This window comes from Nanorana parkeri, unplaced genomic scaffold (genome assembly GCF_000935625.1).
Source record: "Nanorana parkeri isolate BGI_ZX_2015 unplaced genomic scaffold, ASM93562v1 scaffold657, whole genome shotgun sequence".
NCBI lineage: Eukaryota > Metazoa > Chordata > Amphibia > Anura > Dicroglossidae > Nanorana > Nanorana parkeri.
The window spans coordinates 439,369-455,254 of NW_017306925.1; the positions used below are offsets into that span (position 1 = coordinate 439,369).

A 15,886-nucleotide genomic window follows, 5' to 3' on the forward strand; every position below is an offset into this window, starting at 1 on the left:
TGTGTCCCCACCGCCCCCCTGGAGTGTCAGTACATTACACAGAATTATATATTGTACAGAATAACCTATAGTATAGGGTCAAAAAAATTGTATTCATAGCAACCCTAAACCCCTGCATACATTCACCCCGAGACCTCCACAGTGAAGAAGCCAATACGCTCAACCCACTGTTTCCGCAGATTCTACCCAGCTACCCCAGACTTTTGTGAACTTACTGGGACATCCTCTGCTGTGATACGTAGCCTTATAAAGGCTGAGGTAGGAGTTTACCAGTCCCTTCCAGTCAGATATAGTTGGGGGCGCACTCTGTCTCCACCGCAGTATCACCAGCTTCCTGGCGCAATACAATAATATCCCCAGGAAGGCATGTCTCGCATTGGTAGGAGCCAGGTGTTCGGTTAGCCCCAAAATACATGTGCGTACATCAGGATTAAATGGCACCTCAACATATTGTGACATGAAATTAGTGACCTCAAGCCAGAATGGTCGGATTCGCGGCCAGGCCCACAAAATGTGGATAAGACCTGCCGGCAAATCAGAGCACCTCCAACATCCAAAGCTGTTGCCCCCATAGATGCGGGCTAGTCTTGCCGGGGTGTAATAGACACGGTGCAGAATTGTAAATTGAATAAGCTTGTCTCGGGCCGACACCAAGTGGCTAAAGGGGTAATCCCAGACATCCTCCCAGTCCTCATCAGTCAGTGCAGGGGCGTCAGCTAGCCAAGGACCCTTACAGGTAAGGGAATGTACTAAAGATGTTTGAAAAAGATGCCTATAAACATCCGATAGTGGTTTAGTGAGAGTGTCTCTTCTCAATAATTTCTCTAATCGGGACATCTGCACTGTGAGCGTCAAGCCCCCAAATTGGCACCGGAAGGTATGGCGCAACTGTAGGTAGCGGAACAAATAGGCAGTAGGGATGTTATACTTTTATTGCAGTTGATCAAAGGTCATAAGTGAAGTGTTCAAGATAAGATCTCCTGTAAGCGGCGTCCGCCGCAATCGCCGATGCGTTCCAGCGTGGAACGCACTCGGCGTCGGCACTATGACGCGGGTGTGCGGCGCTGCTGCGTTCCACGCTGGATTGTGGAAGTGTCCAGGGGAACGTGCGGCTCCGCCCACCCGCACTTCCTCGTGTATTAAAAGCCGGCTTTGGGGACCTGCATGGCGTTCCTTTATTGCGGTTTCAACGCCTGCAACCCCCAGCAACCTCTGACCCTCGCCTGGAAAGGACCCGACCGACCCTGCCTACAGCAGCCTGGAGACCCAGTTGTGGATTCCCCACTGCCACCTCCCTGCCAGGGATCCTCCACTTTACTACCAGGAAAACTGATAAGTACCTTGCTACATTTATTGTGAGACTTTCATGTACCATATACTGGATCTGGATTGCCTTGATACATACACTTTAAGGATAAGACTTTCCGAATTACCTTATGCTGGCTTGATTACCTGGATGCATTTGCTATAGCTGAGTTACATTCGTTTAACCATATGTGGGTCTGATTACTCTGATGCATCTGTTATAGTTATGAGAATTGCAGTTGACCTTTGCTGATCTGTTTATCTTGATACAACTACTATATGGATAAGACTTTCATTTAACCTTGTGCTGGATCTCATTTACTTTGCTGCATTCGCTATATACGTAAGACTTTATGTTATACCTCAGTCTATGTGATATCTTCACCAAGTTACCCTAAAGAACCAGTAGGGGGTATGAAATAATACCTTTCCTGCTCAAAATCAATTAACCCCAGATCCAGTTGGCAGATGATGTCACGAACTCCAAACTCTCCGCCTTAGACTGAGAGTGACGCCTGGGGTTCAGTACCGATTGCCATTATAAAATACACACCTAAACCCTACCACTCCTCTCTCCGCAGTTGTGGTTCATAGCCGTAGACTGCTAGGCATGACATCTCCTAACATTCTAATTCCCTTTCCAGGCCACACGTGAAAATCCGGTATGTTTGAGAAATGAGGTAGGAGCGTGTTTTTCCAGAGGGGAGTATGAGGGGACCATCCCTGGTGATTCGGACCTTGCTGCCTGCAGATGGAGGACCAGGCCATAATCGTAGCCCGCATATGAACACTGTGAGTTCATATGGAGCCCTAAGTCCCCGCAAGGGTAGTCCACCCAGGGCTGCATAGGACCCCAGAGATGCAGCCTCCACCACCACTGCTGCATCCTCAGAGTCTCCTGTGAACCAATTGTGCATGACCACCATTTGACCAGCTAAATAATATTTTTTTAAATGTGGGACCGCTAGTCCTCCTCTACAGCATGGCTCCTGTAAAATAGCCAATTTAACCCTGGGAACTTTTGAGTTCCACAGAAAGGAGCTAATGAGTGTATTGATTTTCCAGAAAAAGGATTGTGGTACACAGACCGGTGAGTTCCTAAGATAGTACAAAAAAACAGGCAATATTTTCATTTTGATCAGGTTAACCCTACCCACCAGGGATGGGGGAAGATGTTTCCAAGATTCCAACCGTGTCTTAAGATTTGAGAGTAGCGGGAGAAGATTAAGGGAGTAATAATCCCTGACCGATTTTGTTAGTTGAACACCCAGATTTTTTCAACCCACTGTAGAGGGAGGGAGTCATCCGCTAGTGATCGGGTCATTAGATCTAGGGGGACCACATGGGACTTAGACCAATTCACCCTCAGCCCTGAAAAACTCGCAAAGGTGACCAAAATTTTCAGTGCGGCCTGTAGGGACGGGCACGCATCAGCCAAAAAAAGGATAAGGTTGTCTGCATAGAGCGCCAATCTCTCCTCTATACCCCCTATTTTTAGGCTGCCGATCTCTAGTGACGAGTGGAGAGCAAAGGCCAGAGGCTCCATCACCCAAGCAAACAAGCTCGGAGATAAAGGGCATCCCTGACGAGTGCCCCTCTCGATCACAAAAGCTTCAGATAGGAGGGATCCAATCTTGAGAACTGCCCTAGGGGCACTATATAGGATACTGATCCATCTGCGAAACACAGGACCAAAGCCCATCAATCGTAGTACCTCCCACATGTACCCCCAATCAACAGAGTCAAAAGCCTTGGCCACATCCAGCGAGGCCAAGGCCCTAGAGCCCGTGTTGTCATGGGTGAGTTTAATATTAGTGAACAGTCTGCATAAGTTAGTGTCTGTAGACTTGCCTGGTATAAACCCGGTTTGGTCAATATTTATCAGGGATCCCAGAACGCTAGAGAGACGCATTGCCAGTACCTTGGTTAGTATTTTTAAATCCATGTTGAGCAGGGCAAGAGGTCTTTACGAGGAGCATAGGAGGGGATCTTTCCCTGCTTTTGGCAGCAATACCACATGGGCATCCCTGAAGGAATCTGGCAGAACCCCCATTTCTAGACAATCCAAATAGAGGTCCCTGAGCCTGGGTCCGACAGAATCGATATACTTCTTGTACCACTCAGCCGGGAAGCCGTCCGGCCCAGGGGACTTCCCATTAGGGAAGGAAGCTATTGCCCGCTGTATCTCCTTCAAAGTAATAGGCATTTCCAGATATTCCCTGTCCGCACCTGCCAACTGCAGGATGGTAAGCCCACCCAACAAGTCCTGCAAGGCGCCCAGGTCGTACCCGGGAATGCGCAAGTAAAGATCTTTATAGTAGGCAAGAAACTCCTGTAGAATAAGAGGAGGGTCTGTCACTCTTGTCCCTGCGTCAGTCAGAATGGCTGTAATGTTAGTTTGTGACCTTTGTTCCGCTACCAACATTGCTAAGAGTTTACCATTTGTGTCCCCTTTCTCAAACAAGTTTTCCCTCGACAGCCGCCAGGAACACTGCGTCAGCCCCACATGGTGGAGATTGATGGCACGCCTTGCCCGCTTAAGTGCGGCCACCGTGGATTCAACAGGAGAGTCTGTATAGGCCACTGGTCAGACGGCCTCCTCATCTTGCAGCAATGTATGGGTAGTGCTGTGTTCCCTGCAAACCGCTTTGATACCTGAAATATACTCCCCCCTGGTGGTGGCTTTAAAAGCATCCCAAACCACCGGAGCCGGGGCAGTGCCTGCATTAATGTGCCAGTAGGTAAGCATAGCTGGGGACACTTTTGCTGTCACTCCCTCCTCCCCCAGCCACACGGGTGATAATCTCCAGCTTCCAGACTTCCTACCCCCCTGGCACAGAAAAAGGTATGGAGAGTGGGACATGATCCGACAGGCCACCGGGCAAGTAGGTAGCACCTGACAACATGCCTAACATAGGCTGGTTGCCAAACGCCATATATATCCGGGCCGGGGAGCCACGTGTATGAGATAAATGAGAATAGGCCCTGAGGTGCTTCCACCTCCACACCTCTTCCACCATAGAAGTCTGGGCCCAGGACAGTAATTCAGTGCCCGGAGGCCTAGCCGGGTTGGAGGAGTCTAGAGCAGAGTCAAGGATGTTATTACAATCCCCAGAAATTAGAATCGGCAGTGGGAGGTATGGAGCAAGTTTTTCAAGGATGGTATACAAAACCTGTACGTGAAATGGCGGAGGTATGTACACGCTGACCAGCGCTATCTGAGTGGCTTGGATATCAAGGACCACAATTGCGAATTTGCCGCCAGGGTATGTGACAGTATGCAGTATGGTGCACTGAGGCCCCCCGGGAATACAGTACGTGGAGTATGTGGCATGCACCATCCTCTGCATCCAGGGGCATCTCAGGGCCAAGACCTTATTACCATCCAGATGAGTCTCCTGTAGCATAACAATATGCGGTTTAAGGTGCTTCAGATAGTTACAAACCATGGATCTCTTAAATTTATTGTTGAGACCCTGTACATTCCAGGATATTACTTTAATGTCATCCAAACCCATAATATCTGTCCAGACAAGTGGGTGGAGACTAAGGATGGGCTGCATGTTCGAGTACACTCCCCTCCTGGGCGTAAGTGAGATTTAGGGCGACACATAACTCTCCAGGACCCAATAGTAACCAAATAACCCCCCTTCCCTGAGAAACGTAGTAAACATAACAATAACATTGTCCAGAGAAGTTTAAGCCCAAAACCCCCCAAAACAGTCAGGGATACCCCACCTAATCTAAGGGGTGTACCCAAAGGACATTAACGAAGCAGCAAAGAATATGTAAACAAGGAACAAGAAGAAGAAGAAAAAAAAATTCGTAGATGTCCAGACGTTGAGGGAGCGAGCCATCGCCTCCACACTGCAGGACGATCTCTATTCTAGGATGTAGAGGACACCTCTAGGTCAAGCGTATTGTACATGAAATATTAAGGACAGGGCTTACTCACCACCCCCTAGATCCTTTCAGTCTCCGAAGCCATGGGCGATGCCCAGCCCAGGCCGGGCAATGCAGCAACCGTCCAGTAGGTATGAAAACATAAAAAAGAAAAGACAAAACAGGAAACAAAAAATAAAAATAAATTTTAGAAGGTTAAGGCCAGCAGGAGGCACGACCCATAAGTAGGATCAAGGAGCACTAGGCCACGGGTCACCGGCCACCGCCTGCAATGTAGTAAGCCCATCCGCCAGGTGAACAGTGCAGGAGCAGATCATCAGGCTGAGCAGGTATCCGGAAATCCCCCCTCCATAAGTAACCCATGAAGGCCAGATAGGATAAGGATCGACAGGTAGCAGCCGCTGGGGCGCCCTCAGCCCAGCGCATCCAACCATTCTCTAGCAGACCCAGGGGAATCAAACATGTGGACCGTGCCAGAGTGAGGAACCTGAAGTCTACTCGGGTACAGCATGTTGTACTGGATGCCTTTTTCTCTGAGACGGCGTCTCACCTCCACCAAGGTTTTCCTCCGCTTCTGAATCTCAGCCGAGAAGTCAGGAAAGAGGCAGACTGAAGCATTCTCATGGCGAAGATCCGGATATGTTCTGGCGGCCGCCAAAATTCTGTCCCAGTCCCGGTAATTAAGAAGGCACGCCAGAAATGGTCTTGGGGGTGCCCCAGGTATAGGTTTCCCAGTGGGCATCCTATGCGCCCTCTCAACCACAAAGGTGGAGGCAGCTCTTCCAGGGCCAGCACAGATTTAAAGAATGTCTCAGCGAAGAGGGCAGGCCGCTGGCCCTCAGCTCCTTCAGGCAGGCCTACTATGCGCACATTGTTGCGCCGCATTCTATTTTCGGAGTCATCCACCTTTGCCGCCAGCGTCTTAACTACGTTTTATAGCAGTAGTATGATCCCGGACCGAATCTTCCACACCAGACACCAGCGACTAGGCTTGAGACAGCCTGCCCCTAATTTTGTCTAAGTCATGCCTGATCAAAGTGCATTCCACAGCCAGATGATCTATTTTGGCTGTAAGGGCAATCTTGCAACCCTCAATGGCAGCCAGGATGGATTTAGTCTCAGCCTTCTCCTTACCTGATGACGATGGTGAGATAGGCAATCTGGGGGGACAAGGTCCGCTTCAGTAGCGCCTGCAACTTCGCCCTCCATATGATGGGTCTGGCGCCAGCGCTCACAGGCAGCAGGGGAGGAAGTCAAGATGGCGCAGGATGGACACGAGGCCGCACACTGGGATCGTCTCCAGCCTCTCTTGGGGGTATTGCCTCGTTTGCCGGACCTAGAGGGCATATCACCCTGCGCTGGACAGTCACCGGAGCTCAGGTGAGTATGTCAGGAGCCGAACTGACAGGATACAGACAGGATTAAGGGCAATGCAGCGGCGGAGCTCCCTCAGTCACGTCCGCGCTGCTTCACATCCTGGCCACGCACCCCTGTTCAGCAGAATTTGACATGTAACTTGAGTTATCCACTGTGAGTCCCACCTCTTGTTCTGACTCCTTCCCTTTGCTCAGCTTCCTTTGCTGGTTCACTGGGCAAATTCACTTCACAATTTCCCAGGATTCCTGTTTCTGGTGATGGGTTCTCATCGAAATAAACGCTGCAGGTTATTGTCATTTTGTCTGTCTTTGAGTGGAGGATTCTATATCCCAAGAATATGTTCTCTTTGGAAGTTAGTAGATTAAGGGGGGACATGATTATCTTGTATAAACTGTTCAACGGCGAAAGCAACATTATTAACAAACTATTTACGGTTAGCTCCGTAACAAAGACCAGAGGGCACCACCACAAATTGGTAGAAAAAAAATTCCTACACACGTGGCGCAAGGGGTTCTTCACAGTTAGAGCGGTTAGGGTCTGGAACTCTCTGCCGCAGGAAGTAATTTCAGCGAAGAGTGTGGAATCATTCAAGAAACTCTTGGACGAGTTCCTTGAATGCATACACGCAATAGGTTGGACTTGATGGACTTATGTCTTTATTCAACCTCAAATACTATGTAACTATGTAACATATTTTCTTTCTTTCTGTCATATTAATTCATTTTCCTTTAGCCTATTCTAATGTTAGTTAAGACACAATACAGTGTATGCGGTTGTATTTCCAACATTAAACACAGTGTTTGTGTTAAGGGTATGAAGGATCTTTAAACAAACAGCTGTCAGCGTATCTCTATGATTCTGATTATGGCTCAATACTGACTGAGATGACATATTTTGATCTGATGTATATTGAAGTTGATCAATATTCACAAACTCAAATGTCTTTTATAAGATCATGCATGTGTTAAAAATGTTGACTTTTGCAGGAATGGCTCCCAGCAGAGCTTCGGATGGCTTGCCCTATACGAGCTTGTTGTATGGCAATGGACCTGGCTTCAAGATTAATACAGGATCTCGTGAAAACATTACTAGCGTTGACATAGGTAAAAATACAGTAATTCTCAACACATCTCTTCTGTCCCAGCTTTCATGACTGACAAGCTAATATCTCTAAGGCAGGCTTGTCTTGCAGGATCTCTCTGAAGGAGCAGTGTAGCCACCCTACTGTGCGCGCTCCTTGCCAAGACCACAAAAATGCTCTGTGCGCCCACAAACACAGGCAGCACAGAAGAGCTCCATACAGGGGCTTTGATTGATAGCAGCTCTGGTCTATGTGATCTCCCTAGCTAGAATGATCCAGTACACAATTCATTGTGCATTCTCCCCAACTGAAGGTTCAGGGAAGGACCACAGAGAGGGACATGGGAGGAGATGTTTATAATTAAAAAAGTAAGTGGGGCCAGATGAAGAAATACAACTTCATATTTACAGCTGGAAAACAAAATGGAGAACAATTAAATGACCATGTGCATGTAACTATGGAAAATAAAGTATTTGCATATTCTTAAATAGCAGTAAAACTATTGTAAACAAACCCTCTCTAGCTGCTTGGATTGTGAAGTAATTCATTCTCAAAGATCCTGAAGGATTGCAACAAACACTCTGAAGTCTTGTCAATCTTTAACAACTTTGAAATACCTGCTGTGTGTTTGCATTAGAAGTCTGGCAAGCTGCCAAAATTCTACTCTCATAAAACTTAAATCTTAGATTTCAGTGCCTTTGTTGTCAATTTGAAAACTAATTTTTACATTCATGAGGACTTCTTTTAAAGCTTGTTTAGAATATGTAAATATTTTATTTTTCATTACTACTGTAGAATGTGTTCTGTTGGGGTGCCTTGATTTTACTGACAGACAACTAAACCTTAAAATAGGAGTTGGGTTTTATTTACAAAGATGGATATGTTTAAATTCTAATTACAAATAGGGATACAAAGAGGGAATATGGATAAAGAGGCATGATAGGAAGGAAGTGGAGAACAGGGCATATCAATCATTCTGCCAATACCATCATTCTCACTCATTCTGATCATCCACACATGACTGGAATTTTATCTCTCCTTGAAACACTCCCATCAAGCAGGTCCCAGCGAATTGCATTCAGAAAGACTTTCAAGAAGTTATGAAAGGTTACCTCAGTTCCAGCTTGTGAGTCAGGTTTTTGTGGAGATCACAAATACATAGGTTGAAATTAGGATTATAATGTCCTTTCCCCCATCAAGCATGCTGCAATACTAAGCAGTGTGAGCAGTAAATACCAAGGAGGGCTGACTGTCCCATAACGACCCTCTGGCATATATTAATTAATCAACCTCACTGCCCAGAGAGCCCTTTGTTGTTTTATGATATTCATCTGCTTTATTACAAAGCCACATGTAGATTGTTTTGTCCGAAGGCAGAGGCTATCTTTTAATCTTTGTTATATTTGTTAAAAGTCATTTTATCAGCTCCAACACTACATTGACTGATCATGTGACTGAAGCAGACAACCCCTGCAATTCCATGAATAAGAAATTGGCTTCAGGGGGCAGGAAACAAGTGGAATCCATATTTTGTCTAATCAAATAGCAACGGGTAGAATTTTTTAACAAATGACAGTTCCATAGTACACTAAAGTCTCCATAGCCAGAGGCGGCTCTAGAGTTTGCGAGGCCTTAGGCGAAACCTAAACATGAGGCCCCACTCAGGCCTGTGGTGTCTCACCAGGGCAATGTGGGGTTTAACGAGTCCTGGTGAAACCCCACAGAGCACTGGTGAGGACCTACAAAGCCCTGATTTAACCAGGGCTCTGTGGGGACTGGTGAGAACCCACAGAGCCCTGGTGAGACCCCACAGAGCCCTAGTTAAACCAGGGCTCTGTAGGGTCTCACCAGTGCTCTGTAGGGTCTAACCAGCTTGGTTAGACCCCACAGAGCCCTGGTGAGATCCCAAAGAATCTCTAGAGGGTCTCACCAGGGCTTTGTACGGTCCCTACAGGGCTCTGTGGGGTTTAAACAGCCCTGGTGAGACCCCACAGAGGCCTGGTTAAACCAGGGCTCTCTAGGGTCTCACCAGAACAAGGGCTCCGCAGGGTCTCACCAGGGCTATGTGGGGTCTCATCAGCCTGGTTAGACCCCTCAGACCCCTAGTGAGACCTCAAGAAGCATTGGTAAAACCAGGGCTCAGCAGGGTTTTACCAGGTCTCTGTACCTTCTCACCAGCACCAGGACTCTGTAAAGCTCTTTGGGGTCTCACAATGGCATTGGGGCTCTTTTGAGCCTCACCAAGGCTCTGTGGGGTCTAACCAGCCTTGTTAGACCCACAAAGCCCCAGGGAGACCCCACAGACCTCTGGGTAGACACCAAAGAGCCCTGGTTAAACCAGGGCTTTGTAGAATTTCACCAGGGGTCTCATCAAGGCTCTGTGGGGGTCTCACCAGGGTAGCCGGCCCATGCGGGGTCGCACTAGGGCTCTGTGGGGATCTAACCAGCCTTGTTATACCCCACAGAGCCCTGGTGAGATCCCACAGAGTGCCAGGGCTCTGTGGGGTCTCACCAGGGCTCTGTAGGGTCTCGTCAGTGCTCTGTAGGGTCTAACCAGCTTGGTTAGACCCCACAGAGCCCTGGTGAAATCCGAAAGAGCCCTATAGAATTTAACCAGGGGTCTCACCAGGGTTCTGAGGGGGCCTCACCAGGGTAGCGGGGCTCTGTGGGGTCTCACCAGGGTGCTGTGGGTTCTAACCAGCCTTGGTAGACCCACAGAGCCCTGTTGAGACCCCTCAGAGCCCCGATGAGACCCCACAGAGCCCTGGTTAAACCAAGGCTCTGTAGGGTCTCACCAGAGCTCCATGGGGTCTCGCCAGCACCAGGGCTCCGTAGGGTCTCACCAGGCCTCCAAGGGGTCTTACCATGGCTATGTGGGGTCTCACCAGCCTGGTTATACCCCTCAGAGCCCCGGTGAGATCCCACAGAGCCCTGGACTCTGCAGAATTTCACCAGGGGTCTCACCAGGGCTCTGAGGGGGACTCACCAAGGTAGCAGGGCTCTGTGGGGTCTCACCAGGGCGCTGTGGGTTCTAACCAGCCTTGGTAGACCCACAGAGCCCTGTTGAGACCCCTCAGAGCCCCGATGAGACCCCACAGAGACCTGATTAAACCAAGGCTCTGTAGGGTCTCACCAGGGCTCCAAGGGGTCTCACCAGGGCTCTGTGGGTGTCTAACCAGCCTTGCTAGACCCCACAGGCCCCTGGGGAGATCCCACAAAGTCCTGGTTAAACTAGGGCTCTCACCTGCTTTCCACAGGGCTATCCATAGGGCTCTCCAGGCTGCCACTCCAGTACTGTGCTCGGCTGGCCGTGTCTTGCGGGCGGGAGCTGTCAGGACGATGTCTCCGTCGGCTTCTGAAGTTAAACTCCGCCCTCCCAGGAGTGAGGTCTCTTCTCATTGGCTGGAGGGCGGAGCTCCGTCCAGAAGGCTGAGCCGATGGTCCGTGCGACAATCGAGGAAACAGGTGAGTTTTCAGCCCTGTCACTGTCAAACTGACAGTCTCAGTTTGACAGCGACAGGGCTGAGAGCTCACAATGCTACCTGGCTTCTAACAGGGCAAACTAGGCGGCCGCAAAGCGCTCGAGAGCGCGAGGCCTAAGGCGCCGCCTAATTTGCCTAATTAAAGAGCCGCCTCTGTCCATAGCCAACAGTGGTGTTTATTTCAGTTGTGTACAATCATCTACAATGAATCTGCATCACTTATTCCTCAGCCATTTTGTCTACAACCTTCCTATTTAGTCTTGCAACCTGATTTCCTATGAAAGGGAAACTGCGCCTATGGGCTCACATACAACAACAAAAATGACAAAGGTTCTAAATCTTCCACACTTTATCCAGGGGCGTATCTGCCGTGAGGCAAACAAGGCATTTGCCTGAAGCGGCAGATTCGCTGAGGGCGGTGATGCTGCCTTGCCTAGGGCAAAGCTCTGCTCTGTGTCGTGGTGCTGGCGCTGGGGGCGAGAGCGCACTATACAGAGGTGGGTGATGCCATCTACGGGAATCGGCAGGTCAGTCCGGGGGGGTAGACACCGCTGACTTTATCCAAAACTATTGCAATAAAAGTTATTGGTGGTCATTAAATGTCAAATGCTTCACCATCTGTCATTGTGTTTCTCACAGAGGGAAATTATAGACAGCAAACTGCTGTCCCACTTTCATCAGAGACACATGGAGGCGAGGATGTAGCTATTATGGCAAAAGGGCCCCATGCACATCTCTTCCACGGCATCCATGAGCAGAGCTATATTGCCCATGTAATGGCTTATGCAGCTTGCTTGGAACCATATAAAGACTGTTCTTTCAATTCAGGTTTTCTCACTGCTCCTTCCATCATGCTGCTTTTGGTCAGTGTATGTGGAGCTCTCTTGCGATGAGGGTGTGAATTCCTTTTTTTGATGGCCTCTACTTCCTGTCTTACATTTAAGATCAATGAATGCATTGTCTCTTTGACATTTATGATCAATCAAATGTATTACATATGTTTTGTTAAATAGCCAATGACAAGCTGGCTGTAGTTTTAAATTTCATACAATAAATGATTCTGTTATTAAGTCTGCATTGTTTATATTTTTAATACCAGTATGAAATAATGTATTGATATTTGGTCAAACTAACAGTTTAATATTCTTGTTCAGACAACCTAAAAGGAATGATTCTATACATATTTGCTATGGGTACAGGGCTGTCTACTGTATAAGATAAAGTAACATATAAAACCCATCTGAGAAAAGCACAAAGGTGCTGTCCAAACAAGATTAATTGCAATTGATTTATAATGTATCCTTTAGCAAGTGTGGAACATTGGAGCATTGTGTAAAGAGGTCAAAGACAATCTCTAATTTCATAACGCATGTGACACCAACAAAGACAGTAAACAATCTTTTGAGAATGTTTTCATATTTTGCCTACTTCTTTCTATGGAGTTCTTCTAAGGCCTTTTGTGTTAATCTCTCACAACGGTAGTTGTAGTATACTGGCTGCCACTTAGGCCTCAGCAGCCAGTAGTGAGAGCATTGATTTGTAAAGCGGCTGTAATGTCAGTGAACTTTAGGGGTCCCATGAACATATTAATAGTCTTTAACAGTTTTATGTAGCATATTTCCAACCTTCACCTGCAGCATATCGCCAGTCTCTAACTGTCTCCAGTCAGTGGCGGTGCCTGGAGGGTGCCTGGGTGTGCTGCAGCATTGTATTGAATGTTCTGACCCCCAATGTAAAGTGGCACATTGACCACCATTATAAGGAGGGCCTGCTGTCCACCATTGTAAAGGGGGACACTGAGCATTGCCCACTAATGTAAGGGAGCACACCGAGCACTGGCTGGCAATGGAAGGGGGCACATTTTGCACTGACCCCCATTGCAAATGGGGAACACTGACCACTATATAAGGGGGAGGGGGAATGATCATCAATGCAAGGGGACACACTAAGCATAATGCAAAGGAATACACTTACCATGGGGGGTGTACTGAGCAATGATGACCAGTGTAAGGGGATACACTGAACACTGACCACTGACCACTGGTGTAAGTGGCACACTGACTACCAGGGTAAGAGATCACAATGAGTACACTGACTGCTATGTCGTATGTTATGTAGTCCTGACCGCTGCACCTCATGTGAAATATTTTTAACCTTTAACTTTATCCTGAATGCTGCACTTCATATGCTTTGTTGTATATTACACAGTCCTGACTGCTGCACTTTATACAATGTGTTGCTCATTGCAGAGTTCTAACTGTTTCTAGTTGCAAAGTAGTTCTATTTTAATGAAATTCTTCATTAAGGTAGGATCATATAAAGAGTTAAATCTCCATGTATATTCTGTGTCCAAAACAGCATATACAGTGTAATATTTTTCTTAAAAACCTTTTTTCCAAGGTTTATGTGTACCATTTAGGCTAGCACAGGTATGTTTTGTAGGTACAATGACCGTGGCAGGTGAGCAGTATGTATAGCAATTACTTTCAAGCCCTGTTTGACCTATTGCTCTCAAGCCATTCTCACTGGTAGGTGTGATCTCTACATGTCCACCGCTTGCTGTGGAATGCTAAGAAAAGTTGCTTTTTCTTTGTATGCCCCAGGGTACCCCAGGTCTTTTACAATTATAACCACATCCCTGCACCATAGACAAAGTTTGTGTTTTACTGTTCCTAGCTAAAAAAACAATGGCAGAGGGGAGTAAGGGACTTATCTGTGGTCTAAGGAATAATCCTGTGGCTCCCAATATGGTGTTTATGGCGGGAACAAGAAGTGATCTGGCAGAGTTTGCAGCATCAGTCTGGGATGGAGTGCCTGAAAGCTAGCTTGCCTATGTACTTTTCAGCGTGTGATTTAATCTTTTGGACTGACCTCTGACTTTACTGTTTTGGTTACTTTAGTTATACTATCTCATTGGTCAATGATTTTTGTTACCAGTGACTGGTGGTTATTGCTGGGCCTTATCATTGCTGGCCCTGACACATGCTGGGGGTTTTTGTGCTGGGGCTTGTTATTATTGCTGGCCCTGACACTTACTGGGGGTTATTGCTGAAGTATATCATTGCTGGCCCTGACACTTGCTGGGGGTTTTTGCTGGCCCTGACATTTGCTTGGGGTTATATTTGCTGGCACTGACACCAATGCTGTGGTTATTGCTTCCATTGACACTAACAATGGGTCTTATTTTAGCCCCACAATCTCTTCAGCGTACCGCAGGCCCCATTTCGTCTAAAACATAGAAAAGGGGAAGGGTAGCACACAACAAGCCACACAGTGAAGAAATACCCAATTTATTGACCATGTCCACTTTTTGGCCATGCCCACAAGCCTGCGGCAGACTGCATGCTATGTGTACCCTATTTTATCCCCTGAATTGAATTCCTTCAAAATTGGCAGCAGGTGGCCCATGTAGCACACCACAATTTTCTTCTTAATTTCTTCAAGGTGTTGCTCCTAATTCTTTTAAAATGTTGGCAACTATGTTTTATTTCTACGTCCACTGGCACCAATTATAGAACTGATTTTTGCACTTACTGACCAGCAATGTAAAGGACACTGCTACATACTGCATCTGTACATTTCAATGTGCTTAAAAGGGCTACAGTCTGCCTTCTTACACTGCCTTGCACTGAGAATGGTTTGCATATAACCTTGCATCTTTCATTTTCTGACTAAGAATTTAGTCAATCTTTAGCAGCGCTGAATATTTTGCACGGCCTCCTGAGTATATCAGGCGCTGCAGTTGAGGCCACGTATAGTAAGTTGACAACTACTGGTCGAAAATATGCTTTTATGTTCTCTTGTGTCATAGTTCTGAGTTGAAAAATCCTCATGTTTGAGGGCTTGTATAAATGGCCAAATGCAGTTTGCTTACTGTTACATTCAGCTTGCATTTGAGATCACTTTAAGATACTTCTGAGATTCTTCATAGGAGCTTCTGATCTTATCCTATGCTGCTTTAAGCTGCTTTTGCATTTCTGTTGACTTGTATGTAGAAAAGAAAGATGTGAAGCAACACCCATTTACAGATCCACTTAGTTTGGATGTTTGGTATAATGTGAAAGTGCAAGAGTCAAAACTTGAGTGCAGTGTAAGAAAAATAAGAGCTTTATTTAGCAACCAAAATGTTCACAAAAAATGGAGTTATGTTACAATCATGCACCCCATCTGCCATTATGTCTTCTGTACATAATTATTGGCATTCTAAACAATATAGTGAGGAAACACTTTATTGCACTTAGTGAGACACCAAAATAACAGAATCGACAACCTGTTTGTCAAATGCATACATGCTTGCCAGTTTGTGCAGTAAAATCTATTGTACTGCTGCTTATTTAGCATTTATTTATAAAAACATTAGGGAATAAAGGTTTCGGTCTATGTGAGCAATGAGATCTTTTTATTTTCTAACTTTCTAACCTTATATAAAACACTATTTAATACAGTTAAGTATTCATTAATATACCACAAAATGCACTTTCATATTCAACTTATGTATGAGCCTGAATCTGTCTTCCGATAATCATTTTGTATTCCCCTGTACTGTGGATCGCAGGCTAGGAGAGGGAATGGCAGAACCAGTGGCGAATCAGTCTTTTTTACATACACATTTGCTAGGCAGCAACGTAATTAAGGTCCTGCACAGGCAAAGGGCAGTGAGGTGATTAAGCTGTATGTAAAAGCAGACGTATAGTCAGAATAAAATGTTTGGGAGGGAGCTAAGGATTTGTATGTGTTT

General features: G+C 46.7%; 1 protein-coding gene across 1 annotated transcript in view; it reads left to right on the plus strand.

The window, feature by feature from the left end:
* LOC108792547 (alkaline phosphatase-like) overlaps positions 1-12,084 on the plus strand; it is a 50,536-nt gene extending 38,452 nt beyond the window's left edge. Inside the window, exons 10-11 of the mRNA XM_018563346.1 lie at positions 7,572-7,688; positions 11,788-12,084. Coding sequence (XP_018418848.1) covers positions 7,572-7,688; positions 11,788-12,041 — 371 coding nt within the window. The 3' untranslated portion in view covers positions 12,042-12,084. The remainder of the gene's footprint in view (positions 1-7,571; positions 7,689-11,787) is intronic.
* Positions 12,085-15,886: the final 3,802 nt, after the last annotated feature.